General features: G+C 40.6%; 3 protein-coding genes across 5 annotated transcripts; 2 read left to right on the top strand and 1 right to left on the bottom strand.

The window, feature by feature from the left end:
• Positions 1–1,823: 1,823 nt before the first annotated feature.
• LOC112275232 (protein SUPPRESSOR OF FRI 4) lies at positions 1,824–5,794 on the bottom strand. The gene is made up of 7 exons (XM_024505413.3): positions 5,427–5,794; positions 4,704–4,810; positions 3,853–3,982; positions 2,957–3,441; positions 2,616–2,785; positions 2,349–2,402; positions 1,824–2,228 (listed from the first exon to the last, which is right to left on the bottom strand). Exons 1-7 carry the CDS (start codon positions 5,615–5,617, stop codon positions 2,151–2,153), a joined length of 1,215 nt encoding a protein of 404 aa, XP_024361181.1. The 5' UTR covers positions 5,618–5,794; the 3' UTR covers positions 1,824–2,150.
• A 1,573-nt stretch (positions 5,795–7,367) lies between these two features.
• On the top strand, positions 7,368–9,291 carry LOC112274719 (SEC12-like protein 2). The gene is made up of 3 exons (XM_024504423.3): positions 7,368–8,083; positions 8,280–8,611; positions 8,872–9,291. Exons 1-3 carry the CDS (start codon positions 7,571–7,573, stop codon positions 9,248–9,250), a joined length of 1,224 nt encoding a protein of 407 aa, XP_024360191.1. The 5' UTR covers positions 7,368–7,570; the 3' UTR covers positions 9,251–9,291.
• Positions 9,292–14,065: 4,774 nt separating this feature from the next.
• On the top strand, positions 14,066–19,321 carry LOC112275154 (putative xyloglucan glycosyltransferase 5). Of its 3 annotated transcripts, none has more exons than XM_090246094.1 (6): positions 14,066–14,118; positions 15,013–16,221; positions 16,577–16,885; positions 17,290–17,580; positions 17,850–17,963; positions 18,082–19,321. In XM_090246094.1, the coding sequence occupies exons 2-6, from the start codon at positions 15,514–15,516 to the stop codon at positions 18,739–18,741; spliced, it is 2,082 nt and encodes a 693-aa protein (XP_090102220.1). In that variant the 5' UTR covers positions 14,066–14,118; positions 15,013–15,513; the 3' UTR covers positions 18,742–19,321. The 3 variants fall into 3 exon arrangements, with proteins under 3 accessions (XP_090102220.1, XP_024361017.1, XP_090102219.1); XM_024505249.3 differs by lacking the exon at positions 14,066–14,118 and adding an exon at positions 14,186–14,353; XM_090246093.1 differs by lacking the exon at positions 14,066–14,118 and having other exon boundaries at positions 14,408–16,221.
• Positions 19,322–19,451: the final 130 nt, after the last annotated feature.

A 19,451-nucleotide genomic window follows, 5' to 3' on the forward strand; every position in this document is an offset into this window, starting at 1 on the left:
AAAATAGTATAAAATCGAGGGTTTTTAAATTACATATTGACAGTTCAATAAAAAAAAAAAGAAAAAAGATACAAAATCTTTAGCTGTAACATAAAAAAAAAGATACAAGATATTCATTTATAATTTAGAATTCATTTTTAAAGTGCCATTAAAAAGAAAAAAGAAAAAAATGTAAATATATAGATATATTGTTTGAATTAACTCAAGATTGTTTCAAAATATGATCTATGATGTATTTACCAAATCAATGTTCAACATAACATTGCTAATAATCTATGCTAATGTTTTAGTATCTTGTCTAAATGTAGCAGTTAGATAACAGAGTAGAATACAGTGGATATTTTTTCAAAAAATTCCAGTGAAGAAAATACTAAAAGGTATTTATTAGGAGTTTCTGAACTTCTACTATTTGTTCACATAAAATTTAAAACATACCACCAATTGTTACCACAAGTCGTATAAGTCAAACTTTATTTTATTTTTAAACACATTCTTCTAATTATACATGAGAGTTTGTATTCATGTATATATGTAAGTTTGTATGTATGTTTTGCAAGTGTATCTTCATTCTTGTATTTAGATTCTCTGTAGTTTGAAACAAAATACGACATTGTGGTTCCGAGTTACAGTGTTTGTATTGTGATTCGATATTATAATTTATTTTGTTATAAATCACTAGGTTTCTTTAACATACTACTGCGAAAGCAAGAGCCCCCCAAGTTTAGTTATAAGTAGAGTTATAATGAGACAATATTACATCCTCCTCTTCAAGAAAACTGCAATTCAATTGTTCACAAGACTACTGACTGATTGGATACCTAAAGCATGAAATCCCGTACCAAGGTGAATTCCTAACCATTACCGACCTACACCACCTTCGTTGACTTTAAAAACTAATTTCAATAACGAGTTCAAAAACTAGAAAGAATACCAGATTTAGAGCGTGAAGCTACACGAACTGCTGAGAAATGAAGGATATGAATGCCGATCCGCTATCCACACTTCTAACTGATTTCAAGTTCGAGATCAGGATAGCGAATTCGAGCTAAAACCTGCAGTCCATTAATTTGAAACTGTTCAACACTTACCACCACCATCTCATGAAGCTAGTCGAGAATGATGAATAAAATGACGAAGTGGACGGAGTACAGCGGGCCCACACAGACAGCTTTCACTACCTTGCAAAATCAAGTTGTTGGCACATCAGGGACTTGCTTGTGGTCTACTAGCTAAGCTCTGGCAGCCTGGCATTGCACAACAGCAGATGAAACCCCTTCGGTAATCATGAGAAAATAAACACTTCGGGTGACAGCGGGATAGCAACACTAACTAGTCATATTTAACTATCAATTTTTATTTTCTTCCTATTATCAAGATAATCGAATGCTTTGATATCATCGCGTTGCTTTCAAAGATACAAATATTATCATCAGAAAACCAATCAAATGGTTCTGAGCTCCGAAAACGTCTGATGATTAATCCACCAATACTACGACAGAAGCAAGACGCGTTTGGCGATCTAAATGGAATAACATAACCTGAGAGCAATCTATCACATAGGAACTCGTAAGAGTCCCTGCACCTAAAACCAATGCTGCATAAGACAACCACATTGGAATAGTAAAATTACTTTAAAACATTAAACTAAAGAAATGAATCGGAAGAGGAAAACCTAAACCTAAATATATTTATTAGCCACTGTCAAAGTCCACCACTATTATTCGCTCAATCAATAGAAGGTATATTCGTCCTAAATTCCTTAGTGACAGGCAGATTCAAGAAAAACCAAAACAAAAAAAACAAACCCTTTTCACAAATAGGTCTGAAGGTAAAACAAAGAAGAAAGTGTTACGCTTACGTAGCAATCGACTTAGCCGAACATATTTTTTCATAGAAGGTAATCTGCTTCAGCTTGATACGACTAAGTTCTACTCTCAAAAATTAAAATACATCTTGGGTTGAACACAGGGGTGTAAAAATCAGTGGCAGCTGACCTAAGCAGCTCATGCTGCAGTGACACACAAATTTCATTGCTTCAAGCCAAGAGAACTGGTCCCATGATAAGAGAAAGACTAATTTTCTATCTGTCACCACAAATCAACTGTACCTGAGCCTCCAAATCGAGGAACGAATGCTAAGAAACAAAAATCTTAAACATGAAAACTCATGCGACCAGCCAGCCTGCCTTCTAAAATCCTCTTATCAATTGCAGCATCAACAGAACTCATCTGTAGACAACAGCAACACGTGTAAGTTACAGCTCAAGGTCCGTTTAAAGAATACAACATAAATCCAAGACAGTTTTTGTTTAAATATCAAGGAATTTCAAAAACGTGGGATTCACTTACCTGAATTGTTTCGTCATGAACCTGGTACTTCTGCAAAGACAATCTCCGCTCCTCCTGCAAACAATTAAGAAAAGAGTAAGGAAACTCAGAGCACATGATAGTCTCTATTGTAAATTACGAAAAGGTCAATTTACAGGAGACCTCTAAGCGAAACCAGGTTATGTACCACACAATCGAATCTACATAGACTATGCTGCTGTCATTACACTATATCGTCGATGGGTCTGCAACATTCAATATTAGTATTAGAAATAGAATAGAAAATACCATGGAGAAAAACTCGTCGTCCCAAACAAGATAGACTTCATTTGTGCCACCTGCGACCCCTGGTGGTTTGTTTGAGATAACAGGTGGGGGCCCTATCGATGGTCCGCCAGTGTTGGGGCCAGATGAGTACATATGACTGCAGGGTGGTGGAGGGGGTGGTCCACTCAAAGCTGCATATTGTCGCCAAACATATCACTACCAACGTTTAGTACTAAAGTTACATAACATGAACAATAGAAATATCAACTTCTGCTTTAGAACTCGATTTGTTGAACGGATTAAGTCTAATAGACATGGGTACAAAAAGACCTCATCAACAAGAAACGAAATAAGAATCTCACCTCCATAAGGTGGAGGAGGCAACCGAGCATTGGATCCTGGACCCATGTTCATTCCAGAGGATGCTCCTGGTGATGGCAATGGAGGAGCTATGCCAGGACTTCCATTAATACTTGATTGATTGCTACCTGGGCTAGGCTGAGGTGGCTTCACGAGAGAACCAGCAGGACTGAGTGGTGGAGCTGAAGGTGGTGGTGGAGGAGGGGGTCCATTTGGCGGCTGCGTAACAGGGAACAAGGGTCGAGGAGGAGCGAGAGACGAACCCGGAGGGAGAGGGGGCCGAATAGGAAAAAGAGGTTGGGAGGGAGGTTGAGAGGGAGTGGGAGGTCGTTGGCCTTGTATAGGAAACAGAGGCTGTGGAGGTTGGGGCATGCGGGGTGGGCCTGGTTGGCCAGGAAGAGGAGGACCGTTCCATCCTTGGGGAGGTGGAGGTTGTGGCTGCCAATTTGGGGGTGGACGTGGACCCAACCCTGGTGATGGCCTGTACCTGTAAACATAGAAACAGGTAGCAAAATTCCATGTAATAGATACGTCCACAGAAGTGATCAGCTATGTTTAACCACAACTTTACTATGAGGATCTCAGTATAGTAGATCTTGACGCAGGCACTGTACAACTATGAAACAGATAGATTAGGAGATTAGATTTTTTCCTATGAAAAAACCAAAATTAACAGATTACTTGGTCTGTAACCAAATAAAATCTCATCCGACCTGTTTTCTCGAACAAAAAACTGCTACGAGCTAGAATTCATTTTCGAAGGAGAAAACAATTATTGTCCATCAAAACCTAGACTCGACAAAGAAATGACCTACGCACCTTGCATGTAAGCATGCATCCATTAATACCTGGCAAAACAGACAAGCACCGCAATGTAAGGGTTCGAAGAAAGACTTACATAGGTTGCATTGCAGTATACATTGGTTGTGGGGCCATACCAATTGCATTCGACCCCATCAATCCCCCTCCAACAAAGGGTAATAACGGTGGAACCTCCACTCTTGCAACTTTTGATGGGTTCTCATCCTCTGCGTGAGCCGAAGCTCCCAATAAACATTAACATTGGCACTCTCTTGCAAACAAATCAGCATAGACTCTACACAACTGTAAATCGTACCAGGACCTGTTCCAATGCAGATTCTGAGTACGCCATGACTCAGTCCCTTTAATTATTCGTGCGGCTATTTCACATGAACTACTCAGCAAATTACTAAATCAAGAATACAAACAAGTTCCTGTACTACTCTTACAATGTAAACATTCTCCACATTTGTCACTTACTGATTACGCAGACTCTTCAAGCCAGCCCAGGCTCCAGCCAAGAAGATTGTATGACAGCAATCCGTCTCAGGATAAAGCTTGCATCAGCAAAAATGTGGTATTTTCGAACTTGTTGTAGGCAGATACTTGTAGTTAAACACTAGCTTTTCATAAGAACCAATCAAACTAATTTCTTTCGATCACATTTATAGATGAACTATGGATCACTGAATTGGATGATTCCGGGGAATGATTGCACACACCGTTTTGGTAAGTCAAAGAAAGACTAAGCGGTCACTAAAATACCAAAACGGGGACACAATTCTGGCTGCGCGTTTATCGATTTCTTTCACCTACTTCAGGTCATGTTTTGGAAATGATACATTGACATCATGCATGTTCCATGGAATTCACCTCCCAGCCCAATCCTACAAACCTGGCGAAGGAAATTCAAGGTGTAAACATAAGACACATGATTGATGAACGCACCATCATAATCCCCGTCATGGGCTGCTAGAATTTCGGCTGGAATACCCTCCATGCCATATATTTCAAGATCGGTCAAGGCTTCTCTTTCAGGCTTGGCATTAGGTATCCTGCAGACAACCAAGGAAATGTCAGGATCAACAAATTAACTATGTCAGGTGCTGAACCAACAGAAACCCGGTACTGACTACATCACACTAACTACTCAGGAGAAACGCGGGCTGACATGGAAGTAAATCCTCTAAACAACAAAGCGTGGTATAATTTAAAGAAGACGCGGCAGCGGAAAGTAAAAAAGACTCGATTTCTATGATTAGGCTCAAGCTCCTCATAGCGTACGGAGTGCGCTTCAGTTGCTGCAACTGCTCTCTCCCACAAGACGAAAACCTTAAAAGCGGAAGTCAACAAGTCATCGTGCTCAATTCCACCACTGGTCTTCTCTACCAGCACGAACAATGGCTGCGCACACTGAAACCCTAATGCTATTAATGAGTCACCTTCGAGGGTTATAGAGCCTTCAGAGGCATTTGGCGGTTAAGGAATAGCGATGAAAGGTACTCCATGCGCAGCGCCCATGAAAATACAGTATCGAAGCCAGACCAATCACAACAACGAAATCCCCAAAGAAAACATGCTCATCATAACTGTTTTGGAAAAAAAAAAAAAAAGGACTTGGAAAAAAAACTTGGAAAAAATCGAAACGAGAGGCAGGTCACAGGAAAGTACTTCGACACAGACTCCTTGTGCACTTGCAGTACATGAATGACCATGCCGCTGGCAGACGAAAGCTTCTTATGACACACATGGCACTTGAAATGCTTGGCTTTCTGGTGTTGGATCAAGATCTTCTCGTCCTCGAACTCACGCTCGCAGTAAAAACACCACACCTTGTACGTTTTCTTCTTCTTCTTCCCCATGGCTACGCCCGCTCGCAGGTCCTCTCTCTCTCTCTCTCTCCCCTCTACAGAATTGCGATCACCTCCTTTCCGTGCCTCTAATCTCAACCCTAATTGTGTCTGGGATGGGACGAAAGCATCGGCTTCACCTCGCCCCTCCCGAGACAACTTGCTGTGCGGAATAACTTCCTGCTTGCTTCACCTTCAACCTCCACCCGCGATACCCAGCGAGCGATACCCTTTTCAGCCGTGTCTCTCAGGTTCTCAATATCCAAGATACCCGCCCCCACGTCCCAGAGCTTTACCACGGTATTTCATGTGCTTCACCATGGTAGACTACAAACCTCAACTTCTAATGAGGTTTTCCACTTCTTCTGGATGGTACCTACTTTTTTTTTGTATTGCAACATACAGGAAATAAACAAAATGTCATGTTTTTATTTTATAATATTTTTTATTTATATTTTTGTTTAATAATGTATCGTTCTGTGTCATATCTAAGGAGGGAAAAAAATGTATAAAATGAATTAAATTTGAAATTGATGGATTCATCACTAAATCTATTGAAAGATTTTAAATTTTTTAAAAAAAAAACATATTATTTTGATGCTATGTTGAACAGTTACCTACAGAAAGCGAATCTCATGGTTGTCTTAAAATTATAATTAAAATTTATTATAAAGACTTCATCACCATGTGTTCCAGAGGATGATTTAGAAAGACCGTCTATTATTGTGACAAGGTTTTGTAATTGTTTTATTCAAAAATATATATGCAGTTTTAATTCAAAAATGATGAAAATATAATTTAAAATGATAATAGTAAAATGGGAAAATGAATTAGTACTCATAATGTTACGACTTGGGAATATTCAGAAGGATAATGAGATACTTTAAAACGTAATCTTTGGTGTATTTATATGGGTTAGTTTAATAAACAGATTTATGTTGTTCTTGCTACGTTGATGATGCAGAAGCGTCATATTCAAGTGATTTGAAACGTCGCCAAAAAATGATAAAATCGCAGAAAGTTATGGATTTGTTTCATCGATAATTCCCACCACTATTTAGTAACTTTCCTGTAATTGATTAGTACAAATCGTGTTGTTTTGTAAAAGCCTTACATATGTTCTTGCTCAATTTATTGCTGAAAATGGAATAAAGTTTAAAACTGAAGACAATGCTTAATATTTGCATAGCTTGAGAAAGTTTTAGATCATCAATTAATTTGGTTTCATACTTCTTCTTTTCTTTTCTTTTTTTCCTTTTTTAATATATATATATATATATATATATCCTGATAATAATTTTTTTGAATTTATTGTTCAGGCTACTTAGTAAATTTTGCATTGCTAGAAAAATTAGACTATTAAGTTTTTTTATTCTGACGTTCTCAAGTAGATAAGCTATATATGAATATAATTAATTCCGTTAAAAGGTATTAATATACCACCGCATAAAACCGTGGATCATGAACGTAATTTATTTTTATTTTTTATAGTGAATGCTATTTTGAGAAAGGTTATCAAAGTACAGAAGACTGTTCGCAATAGTTAATTGAAAAATTCAAAATTAAATAGAATACTTACATAATAAACCCCATCACCACCTAATGGGCTTTCTTAGGTCACCTTGCAATTGTCGCAGTGTGAACAGAGTCAAGCTTTGGTCAGGGAGTAGAAACCCGCCTACCGAAGTCAAACCTAAATACCCTGATATGGGTCACATGTCCTCCACAGATACCCTGGTTAATAATCGTGCCCGCAACCAAGGGCAGCTATTCTAAACCTGGTAGGGTATCGGGGGTCGGTCGCCTTCTTCCATCATGCAGAAGAGCAAGGCACAGCGCAGAGCGAGCGAGCGAGCGAGGCCAGAGGAGGGAGGTGTTTGATGATCTCGCACGAAGTGAGAGTTTGGATTTTTCCACCGCAAGGGAAGAGGAGGAGCATTGCGATCGGTGGAGCCATTGATTAGCATGAGTAAGAAAGGGCGCTACTTGCTGTGCTCGAAGAAGTATGGACAGCCTTTGTTCGCAGGGGCGTGGGTGAAGGGGAAGAAGAAGGGCGATGGCGATGGCGATGGGAAAGAGGAAGCGGAGGAGGAAGGTTTGGTGCTGTTAGCGGGAGGCGGCGGGAACCAGCGGAGTGGTGTGCCGAATAGCTTGCTGCTTGCGGAGTATGATTTCGAGTCCACCGTCTTGACGGATGCGCTGGACACATTCACCACGGCCGATGACCCGCCCTACCGCATGGCCGCGCATCCGGCTGGGGAGGGAGTGGTCTGCAGCTTTGAGAAGGATTGTAGATTGTTTGAAGTGTGCCGAGATGATGCCAGTGGGAAAGTGAAAGTGGGGGTGGCAGAGCGGGAGATCCAGGGTTTGCAGGGAGTTGGGGAGCAGAACTGTCTGGTGTTTAGTCCTGATGGTACCTGTCTCGCGGCTGGTGGTGACGACGGACACTTGCGTGTGATCGAGTGGGGGACATTTAAGGTGCCATTGCTTAATCCTCCCTGAAGGAACGAGAGGGTGTGATTTTAGGGGTTTTCCATGAGCGTCGTGTTTTCCCCCCCCCCTCTTTCTCTCTTTTTTCTTTTTTCGACATAAATGGGTTACTTTTTATGGTATGTTGTCGTTGTTACTGCATTTGGGCGAGCTTGGTGGTCGAATTTGACATTATTTTTTTCAGGTACTACTTGACAAAGCCGAAGCTCACAAGTCAATTAAGGATCTGGACTTTAGCTTGGACGGTTCATTGGTAGCCTCGACATCCGATGATAGCGCTTGTCGAATTTGGGACATGTCGGGAAATTGTGTCTCTTCACTTCCTTCCGTGAGAGGGGAAGGTATTGGGTTTGTGAGGTTCTCTCGAGATGGTAGAAAGCCCTTACTGTATGTAGCTGTGCGAAAATATGGGGCCGGTTTTGTGTCAGCATTCGATACCACCACTTGGAAGTTGACGACCTCGCACAAGCTACAAGAAGATCCTATCTCTGCCTTTTCTATTTCTCGAGATGGGAGGTAATTGGAAACAAGTATCTCTTATTTTGCAGCTGTTTTCATCTCCTGCCAGTATTTGTATATCTGCCGTGCTAAGAAGGCTGCAGTAATTTTCTCAATGGTTGCATCGTCAATCACACGTGTTTCTCGGGTTTCGATTTTGTTGGTACAGCTTGAACTTGCAAAGTGTGGGAGGTTTTAGGAAATGAAGGCGGACCTTCATGGAATACCGAGTGCTCACCATCATTTTTTTGATCGATCTCTATGCCACTTGTGCGCAGGTTTCTTGCTATTGGAAGCAGTGAGGGAGCTATATCGATTGTCGATGCTGCCAGTTTGTCAGTGTGTCAAACGTTGAAGCGTGCACATATGATCTTTGTGACATCCATGGACTTTTCTCCAAGTGGTCGAGCTATTTTGTCCGTATCAGCAGATTCTAGTGCACGCGTCACCCCAGTTGAACCGACCAACAGCGGCTCACGGCAGGGATCTCTGCTCTTGCTTGTCATATTCTTTCTTTCTATGTTAGTAGTTGTTTTAGGTAGAGATGTGCTCCCTGATTGGCATCATGATCAGTCTCTAGCTGGTGTGCTTTCGGGTTTTCTTGCACGCTTAACTTCGTCCTCCAAGTTGAATGTAACTAGCCATGGCAATTCTTGAATAATTTAGATGCTCAACATTGTGTTGATTTAAACGTACAATTGTAAACTTGCGGGATTACGGTATTAGTTGATGAGGTCGCACTCCAGGTTTTTTGTTATGTAAATAAATCTAAATTCGGAAGGTTTCATGTTTCGATGTTTTCAGGGCCTTTCCTCCAACAGTCTGTGCCTGCCCTATCGGGTGCTAGGATGGACGAAGTGTTTTCCTGGCGGTGCATGTGCACCAGGTTTAGAATATAAATGGGTCTCAAACTGGCCCGGAAGAATTCGTAAACGTTCAGAGAATTAGTTCCCCCAATTTCCTTCCCACAGTTACACTAGTAAATTTTCTAATTTAAGTCTCGGAATCAAGCAGTGTCACAGCATGGTCGTCGGCTCCTCTAGAAATGCGTTGGTGGGTTTTACTCACTTACTCTTGAATCGGCACATCGGACCGGTGTTGCAACTACTGTCATCAAAACTTCTGTTTCGTTCTCGATGTTAACCACCCTTACATCAGTAACGCTGTAATTGGTGATTTTCTCTGCTAATGCACCCCAAATGAGAACACGTGACAAGGATATAGGTAGCAGCGCAGTAAAAATGGTTCGTCAGGCGGAAATTCCACGTGGACCTCCAACCAGTGGGCGAAATCTCACATGAGCACGTCATCCCTTGTACCCTACCAAATGATACACTCGAAAACCAGCCTGACGATCAAACTGCCGATCGGAAAGAACAGGCTCCAGGTTGCTACATGAAGAAGCTCATCTTCCCACGGATATCGAGCTGTTGTGACCACAGCATGAATGCTCTTTGCGTGATGATAAAACCAATCCTCAGCGACATCGAACAGGTGAGGAGATGCACATCGTTGCACTCTTCACAAGTGGTTCAGTAGCAAACGAAATCAATGTTTCAGCCGACGGTTTCGAAACTGGTATCCCGCAGGTTCCCGAAGCGTGGTCGACGAGATCGCCGGAACCAGCGACAAGTTCCGATGTCCAATCTGTACAAATAACGGCCAAATTTTGCTTTAATGAATGATTTGTGGGGAGTGGGGAGTTCAGTTTCAGCCTTCGTAGAAGATTTTATTGGGAACCACCGATTGAATGATGTCTTGCAAGTCGCACTCTCGTCTCGGTGCCGGTTTTCTTGCCAGTCCTTGTCGGTGATGATTGGTTCGTGATACCGACACTGCTGTCGGTATTCTTTGCTTGGATTCGGCTTCAAGACTGTGATCGACTAGTTGCTGTGAAGCTTCCTTGGTTTAAATATTTTCGTAACGGACATCTACATTCTAAATGATATAAAATAATTTCAATATATATATATATATGTGTGTATTTCTTGATTTGAGCATGTAGAAATTTCGGTTTATCTATATTCAAATTTAATATTTTTTAATATATGTATATACACTCCATCTTTTCCAAAGGTATATGTAGGCTATGTTGACTCACATTCTTAAACTAGGGTGAACAACAAGTTTTACTAAATTTTGATGATCTCCAAAGATATTTTTAGAATGAATAGTCATGTTTATTTTACCTATTGTATTGAATGTGATTGCAAACATCCATCTAAATTTAGTTCAGCCAATATGATTCATTAATAACAAAAATCTGTCCAAGCCAAATGTTTAGCCATGTAAAGATCATCAATAAATAGTCATAATCTTGTTTAGTATTATATATTGCTTTGAGTGGCTGAAATTTTCACCAACTTCTATTTTTCATGGACATCAAAAGGAATTGGCATAACTATTCTAGGCTCTTTGGATTTCATGTTTGTATTTTATAAAATTTTACAAGGTTTTGCTGCAAGAAATTAATTTATTTTGTGACTTCAACCAGTTCACAAAAAACAAACACTTTTCCTCAATTTTACCCTTCATTGGTTTATGATTTTTTTTAATAGATAAATTTTAAATATATAAAACATATGATGAAAAAGTGGACACTTAGTTTGCATATATATATATATATATATATATCAACATTGACTTGATTGATTTACTCCGATGCAAGTTTTGTCATTGTTATTTTGTACTTTAATTGTTTCTCAGATTCTTATTGGGATGCATCATGGTTGGTAATTTAATGTCTGAAATGCTATTTTTAATGCTTCACAAAGATAATTTTAGAATGTTACTATTACATTGTGTATGTGGTTTAGAACTTTGTTTTCTTTGTAATCAACTAAGCCGTGTCATGGTTTGAATTTTCAAAGTGGTAGATACCACCATCACTTTGGAAATATTAAATTTTCTTTTCTTTTTGTTAATAACAATAGAACCAAAGTTATGTTGAAAATTCTATTTAAAAGTACAAAAAATGATGACATTATTAATAATCTTATTGTAAGTCACTTTTGTTAATGAGGTATGTTATTGAAGGTACTTACAGTTGAGAAAGCATCAATTATGTGCTTTACTTGTACACTTCAATCTTGGTACATTTAATAATAATCAAAGCTTAATATTTTTATTTCACATTATAAAAAATAAAATCAAGCAATACAACCAATCTTGTAAATTTTCTTTAGAGATATATCACATTGTTTCTGTTTAGTATTGTATTTACCTTTGATACTACAGAATAGTCATTTTACAACAAAAAATTAAGTGCTCAAATACATATTTTTTGTAATCTATTGTTTCCTCATCTTCTACACAAATTGTTCCAAGGTTCTGGACCCACAAGCTTGAAGTAGTGAACTCAGAGTAGAGGTACACAAATGTTGACTGATTTTGCTACCAAAACCCACAAATCAATGTGTGAAGTTTTGTAGAACATGATGCATAAAATAAAATAAAAAACTGCCAAGCATGAAAAAAATTAGATTCGTTCTTCAACATAAAATAAAAATAAACAAAAACACAAGTAAAAAAATCTCTTTCAAAAACCTTGAAACCACTCTTAAAATGTCTTTTCCTTAAAGCTTAAGTTGCAGAATGCATGGATGGAACTTGTGTTTGAGAATTCACAATTTCCAATAAATTCATACCATTAATAACTTCCAGTATTGTATAAGAAAGAATATCAAAATGTAACTGAGCTTATCTACAAGAGAAAGGGAAAAGCTTCAGAACCTCTCTTGTTTTTCCAGAGACACCCACGTCTGTGTGTCCTTTTTTGCTCCACTTTTACTTTATTTTACTTTTTAATTGCTTTATTTATTTTCTTTTATATCTTTCCGTTGTCAGTGTTGGTACTACACTTAGGCTTTTTGTTTGTTGAGCAAGCTCCAGCTGGGTATTAAATTGTGCCACTGCAGAAGAAGAAGAAGCTTCTGGACCCTTCCTCAAAAAGTCCACAATGACTCTCTCATTTTCTTTTTCTTTCTATCAGTTAGTGCTTTGTAAAGCATTGCTGCTCAAAGCTGGAGCTACTGTGGGGGAACACTGTGCTTGGCAGGGGATGTACTTTTTCTTATTTCTCTTTATCTTTTATCGTTTTTTTTTTTGCCTTGACAAGGTCTCAGGTGGGGTGTTCTGCCCCAACCCAATACCCATACTGCTGCTTAGACAAATATAATAATAAAATAATAGGGCTTGCACATGTAGTCATGTGGGAACCCCACTGTTTTCTTCTACTTGAGGTCAATTCCACAGCAGCCTTTTCTCTCCCGACCCCCCCTCGCAAACCCCTAAATTAATGAACGATGAATGAATGAATAATACTACCACATTTAGTGATGGATGAAAATATACAAAATGAATTAATTAATTAATAAGGAACCTTCGAGATTATATCAAAGGGAAAAGATACCAAGTGATGGGGAGCATGTGCTCAGCCAGAGATTCTGCAACCAATGGGTGGGAATTGAGAGCCCTGTGGGAACCTGTGGGGAACCCATTCCTCCTCCTCCTCAGCCCAGTCAAGCCCAGCCACAGCATATGCCCTTCGAGTGAATTATTTGATACAGTGGGAGGGGGGGGGGTACCAATTGGCCCCCCCTTCATAAAACTTTTGACTACTACACATGTATGTGCATGGGTTATTATGTGGGTTTAAAAAACTTTAATCCTCATCATATGATTCCATTTTCTGCCTTTCTTGAAACATTAGAAAACAATTAGTATTGTGGTTTTTGCCACGTTTTACAAGACTCTTCCATGGTCAGCACACTTAATTCCCACAGTAAATTTTTTTTAATGAACAAATAGTGTTTGTTTTGTTTTTTTTCCTCTTGCAACTTAATATGGAAATTGGTAGGATTAGGGTTTGATCACTGAGGCACATGCATTGACAATTTACTTATTTGTGGGTTGGCTGTTGTTGTTGTGTGCAGAATCTATTGTAGAATTGGCCTTGTGCAGAGAATTCCACCTAGAGTACTATTCCCCACCTGGAAAGAAAAGCAGGAATGCTGCTGCTGACTGAGGTGGTGGTGGTGGTGGTGGTGAATCAGGTATCAGCTTAGAAAGCAGTCTGTAAGCTTACTGTTTATCATTAAATTATTTTTATTTTTATGATCATTATTGTTTAGTCGATAACATGTAATAATAATAATAATAATAATAGTAAGATGCATTACGAATCTTATATATCTATCTATCTATATATATATATATATATATATGTGAAGTGTATAATAATGCAATCATGCCCTAGATGTCTACCAATCATGTTGTTTTGCAGCATTTCTTCAAACATGATTATGATAATGAGGTCTTGTATCGAGTCCTATTAGAACCAGGAGGAGGTAAAATCGGTAGCGTGCTCAAAGCTACTGACGAGCAGAGGCCAGGTGGTGGTGGCTGTCGCTGGGGGGGATCGAACCCTGCGTTCATTGAAACTATAAATTAGGGCAGCAAGGGGTACCGCCCGGGCCGGGTGCAGGAGGTTGGACATTTCGCTTGGGAACCCGGGCGGGGGTCAGGTGACCCTTTCTCTCTCTTTCTGTGTGTGTCTCACCTACAACTGGAGGATTAACGCGCAGTCTTGCCGATTGTCAGACTGCCTGTCTCGCCATCGCCAGAAATAAAACGCACGAGGACGATGCTACTCGTTGCTGCTCCTTGGGGGAGGGAAGGAGGTGCACAGTCTAGTGTGAGGATGTTAGCAAGCAAGCGAGTGAGAGGTTTTCCAGGGGAGGAGGTTGCCGGACGCGGGAGGTAGACGGGTTTAGTTATTTGTTGTGTTGTGTTGTTGTGGTGTTTTTTTTTTTTTTTTTTTTTTTTTTTTGAGATTAGAGTTGTTTGAGGTGTATGGCAACGTAGAGTGGGAAATGGCGGGCAAGAATGCGGAGGCGAGAATAATTTAGATAATTTGGAGGTGGTGATTTAGCTGGAGAGGGAGTGGTTTAGGACCGCGATTAGTAGTGAAGATTTTTTGAAGTAGAGAGACAATGGTGGTTGATTGTGAGGAGACGAAGCGGAGTGGAATGTGGTGGTGTTGAATGTGAGCGCAGTCGGAGATTTGTGCGATTTGTACTTTTTATATATATTTTTTTCTTTCTTGGGGTTGCTTTGTAGGGGGGAAAGTTGTTTGACGAGTGTTGATGTGAAAGAGGGGAAGCTTTGATACAGTGAGTGAAACGGAGAGAGTGTTTTTTGAGGTGCTACGATTTATTTATTTATTCTTTATGCGGGATTGAGGTTGTAGCAACGGTTTTCCGAGCTGGAAAATGGTTTCTGATCACTGCATTATGATTTTCTTCGGAGGAAATTCGTACTTGGCACGTGCATGTTAGATGTGTGCATGGCGGAGTTTGGACGATTAGCATTGATTTGACGATTTAGTGAAGTTTGTTGTGGCCGATTTTTTTTTGAAGGTGATCGGACTGAATGTCGCCGGGTACAAATCGTGGGGAACACGCTTGGCGGCAAACAAGCGCAGTTGTGGAACTGGTTCTGTGTCATCAGTGCGCACACTGTTTTTGAGCGAGGCCTTGAATCAGAAGTTATTTGGGTGGCTAGTAAGGACCGACACTGCAATGTGCGCTTGTGGCTCTATTTCTGAGTGTCAACTGTATTTTAAACCCCCCCTCCATAGGTAATCCAAACAACTCATGGTAGGCGTTTCCAAAAGACGTTGTTCACGTCTGTTGCGTTTAGAAATCATCTGGAGAAGCGGTTAAAGTGGAAGATTGGAATTGATACGAATGCGCTCGATGCTGTTTGTGGACTCGATCGCCTGCAGACAACTGTTGTATCATCGAGCCCAGCAGGACTAGCACACCATCTAAAACAAGCCCTGAGGTTGGCTCCAAGAACTTGATAGAAATAAGCGGGCATCAAGAGTGTTCGAATCTTGGCAACGAAAGGTTGTCGAAATGGCTCCCCAGAAGTTCGATTTTGTTGATTGGTGGAGCAAGGAGGTCCGCCGTGGGACTCCCGTGGTCGTCAAGATGGAGAACCCAAACTATTCCATGCTGGAGATTGAGAGCCCTAAGTCCAGTTTTGAGGACCAGAAAGATAAAGAGAAGAACGCCAAACAGTTAACATGGGTGCTTCTTCTCAAAGCACACAGGGCCGCGGGTTGTGTCGCTTGGGTTTGGTCCGGTGTAATGATATTGCTTGCCGCCATTAAGAAACGCCTCATCCTGGGACAAGGATTAGCTCAGCAAGACAAGCCTCACAAAGGAAAGTTGTTTAAGGCAATTACAGGTTTCTTGGTTTTTGCCGTGATGATGTTGTGTGTGGAAGTTGCAGCTCATGCTTTGAGTTGGCACTTCTCAACGCCACACTGGCCTTCCTCTTTCCGGATTCAGGACCTTCCGCACGTGGTGTATGTTGGGTGGATGTACTTTCGTGCCAGCTACATTGCGCCTACGCTTCAAAAATTGACAGATTTCTGTATCTGGTTGTTCCTCATCCAGTCAGTAGATCGAATTGTGTTGTTTCTCGGCTGTGTGTACATCAGATGGAAGGGCCTCAAGCCTGTTCCCATCAATCCATCCCTGGAGTCTGACGACGCCGAGAACCCAGATAGCGGGCATCCCATGGTTCTTGTTCAGATTCCTATGTGCAACGAGCGAGAGGTTTGTACTGGCCCAAGATCTTAATGCATTTTAGCGGAGATAGTCTATATTTGGGCATTTATAGGCGGACGTTCTGATCTTCATATGGAATTTCTGAGAATTGTAGAGCGCGCTCCTGTGGTTGCTACGTGTAGGATTCGTCAAGGGTCGTAAGCATTACTTGTTGGATCAACTGGACGTAAGAGCCGAATTGTGGTTACATGAACCCATAGGTGTTCAGTTTGTTATATGAATTGTCTTACAGAACTGTTCCACTGCAGTGAAGTGTTCAGCGTACGTCAAGGCGGATGCATTTTTTCTTGTGAGCTAAATTGATAATTCACTCTGCTTTTCGTATTGCTTTGGTTGTATATAGGTATACGAGCAATCCATATCAGCTGTTTGTCAGCTTGATTGGCCCAAGAGCCGTATCCTGATTCAGGTTTTGGACGATTCGTCAGATGTTGAGACACGTTTTCTAATTAAAAGTGAGGTTTCTAAATGGCAACAGAAGGGAGTGAATATAGTGTACAGACACCGGGTTAACCGCACAGGATACAAGGCCGGGAACATGAAGTCAGCCATGCAGTGTGATTACGTAAAGAAGTATGAATTTGTGGCCATTTTTGACGCAGACTTTCAGCCCAAGTCTGACTTCCTCAAACGCACAGTTCCTCACTTTAGAGTAAGCTCTTGAATTTCCTAATGAATGGATTAATTCTGCAGGCATTGTGAAGTGACCACTTTCTATTGTCTTCGAGCCTGTGCGTGTCTGGCGGTCATGCTTCTGTTGTGCATTGTGAATCACTCACAGTGTAGTTGTGAGTTGTAGATATGGCTTGCTGCGCAAATTTCAGTGCATTCGTTTCTCTTCAAATGGGGTTCCTGTTAGCTGGCAGGAAGAGTTTCAAGAGAAACTGTGGAGTTCTTTTTCTAAGATAGTTTGCATTAAGATTTCGAGTGCCCACTTTGATCAGTTTTACGGAATTTGTGCTTTTCATGTGTACTGAGCTAAACTATTCTATTTTTGATTTGTTCTTTATTTATTAATTCTTTCTCGCTTATGAACATTGGTATCGTCGATTGTAGGACAATCCTGAGCTTGCACTCGTGCAGACCCGTTGGTCTTTTGTCAACAAGGATGAGAATCTACTCACACGCCTTCAAAACATCAATTTGTCCTTTCATTTCGAGGTGGAGCAGCAAGTGAATGGTATATTCATCAACTTCTTCGGCTTCAACGGCACAGCAGGGGTGTGGAGAATTACAGCACTGGAGGAGTCAGGTGGCTGGTTGGAAAGGACTACTGTGGAGGACATGGACATTGCTGTCAGAGCTCATCTTCAAGGCTGGAAGTTCATCTTTCTCAACGATGTTCGGGTTAATGTTCTCACTAGTTTTCTTTCGTTTAGTTTAATGAAATATTGAAGTAAATCATATATATATATATATATATATATATATATATATATATATATATCAGAAGCTTCTATTTGTCTCTGCACATTTTGATAAATCTTAGTTTTCATTTTACCAATTCACCGTGTGAATCGCATTTTCTGCTGGAGCTCGTTGAAAGCCTTCCATTGTTAGTGCTTGATATCCGTAGCATGTAACTTATGGTTGATATGTGCGGTTCCCTGTTGCAGTGCCTTTGTGAATTGCCCGAGTCGTACGAGGCATATCGTAAGCAGCAACATCGATGGCACTCTGGCCCTATGCAGCTTTTCCGCCTTTGTTTTCCAGACATCATAAAAGCTAAGGTGTGTAACAGCTTTGCCATTGCAGAGTTATCTTGCAAACGCACATTATTCTTTTGTTATTATTCTTATGGTACATGAATATGTAACTGAAATTTTTTAGGACTCTTGAATTGTGCAGATCTCCTGGATGAAGAAGGCAAACATGATCTTTCTCTTCTTCCTTCTGAGGAAACTCATTCTCCCATTCTATTCATTCACACTCTTCTGTATTATTCTACCATTGACCATGTTTGTTCCGGAAGCGACTCTGCCAGTTTGGGTTGTGTGCTACATTCCGGCACTTATGTCAATCTTGAATGTCATCCCTTCACCCAAGTCATTTCCTTTCCTAGTCCCCTACCTCCTCTTTGAGAATACCATGTCAGTGACCAAGTTCAATGCCATGATTTCTGGCCTCTTCCAACTTAGCAGTGCGCACGAGTGGGTAGTGACCAAAAAAACTGGGCGAGCTTCTGAGGGAGACGTATTGGAGAAAGACACGGCTAGATCTACCGTGGCTCTGGACAAAACCATGTCCGAGTCCGGTATAGATGCATTGAAGACGCTTGATGTGAAGCTGGATCCTCTTGTACCCCCTTCAGTTCATGATGCATTGCAACCGCCAATGAAAAAGAAGAATCGACTGTATCGTAAGGAGTTGCTACTTTCTTTTCTGCTACTTACAGCTGCCGCACGGAGTTTGCTCTCTGCGCAGGGAATTCATTTCTATTTTCTGCTCTTTCAAGGTATCTCATTCTTGGTGGTTGGACTTGATCTAATTGGGGAGCAAGTGAGTTGATACTCTTCCTTGAAGTTGAAAACACTCTCATTTTGAAGTCTCCAAGACTAAGCATTTACATGCTAGAAAATCATGTAACCTTAGAACGTCAACGTGTTGAAGGAGATTTAATTCAATCTGCCGTATTCTTCTCCATTCGTGGTCACGGACAACACGAGGGCAGCCAGGCGTGCCACCTTCCGTTTAAGGATTGTATTGCCGATTACTGCTATGTATCAATTTTGGGGCTTTGGCGGGAACCGTATGATTAAATGTGATCTGGTGAAAGGTGCAAAGCACGAGTGTAACAAGACATCCGAAATATTTCTGGATGTGGAGGTTGAAGAGTATCTCATCAAGAACTGCACACTTTTTCCAGAGGAAGCAAAAGGCCTGGAATGTGAAAGGATTTGCCGGTAGTAAAAGGGGTGTACTCAATAGGTATGTCGGATAACAAAATGCTGCGAAATATTTGCTCTTCATTGTGATTGGGACATTCTTTGAGCCTGTATCATTATTTTAGATGCCTACATTTAGAAGCAATCGTACTGTACGAAATTGTCTTTATAGCTCATGTGAATAAATCTTCAGTTTCATTGCACATGACCAAATGGTGGGATGTAATTTATGATATAGAAAAGAATTACCATGTTTGTGACCATTCTTCCTAATGATGTGAATGGGACCTCATTGGCTTCTTCGGATGACCATTCATTCAAATGGGGTGTAAC

The sequence above is a fragment of the Physcomitrium patens genome, chromosome 22 (genome assembly GCF_059467195.1).
Source record: "Physcomitrium patens ecotype Gransden chromosome 22, ASM5946719v1, whole genome shotgun sequence".
NCBI lineage: Eukaryota > Viridiplantae > Streptophyta > Bryopsida > Funariales > Funariaceae > Physcomitrium > Physcomitrium patens.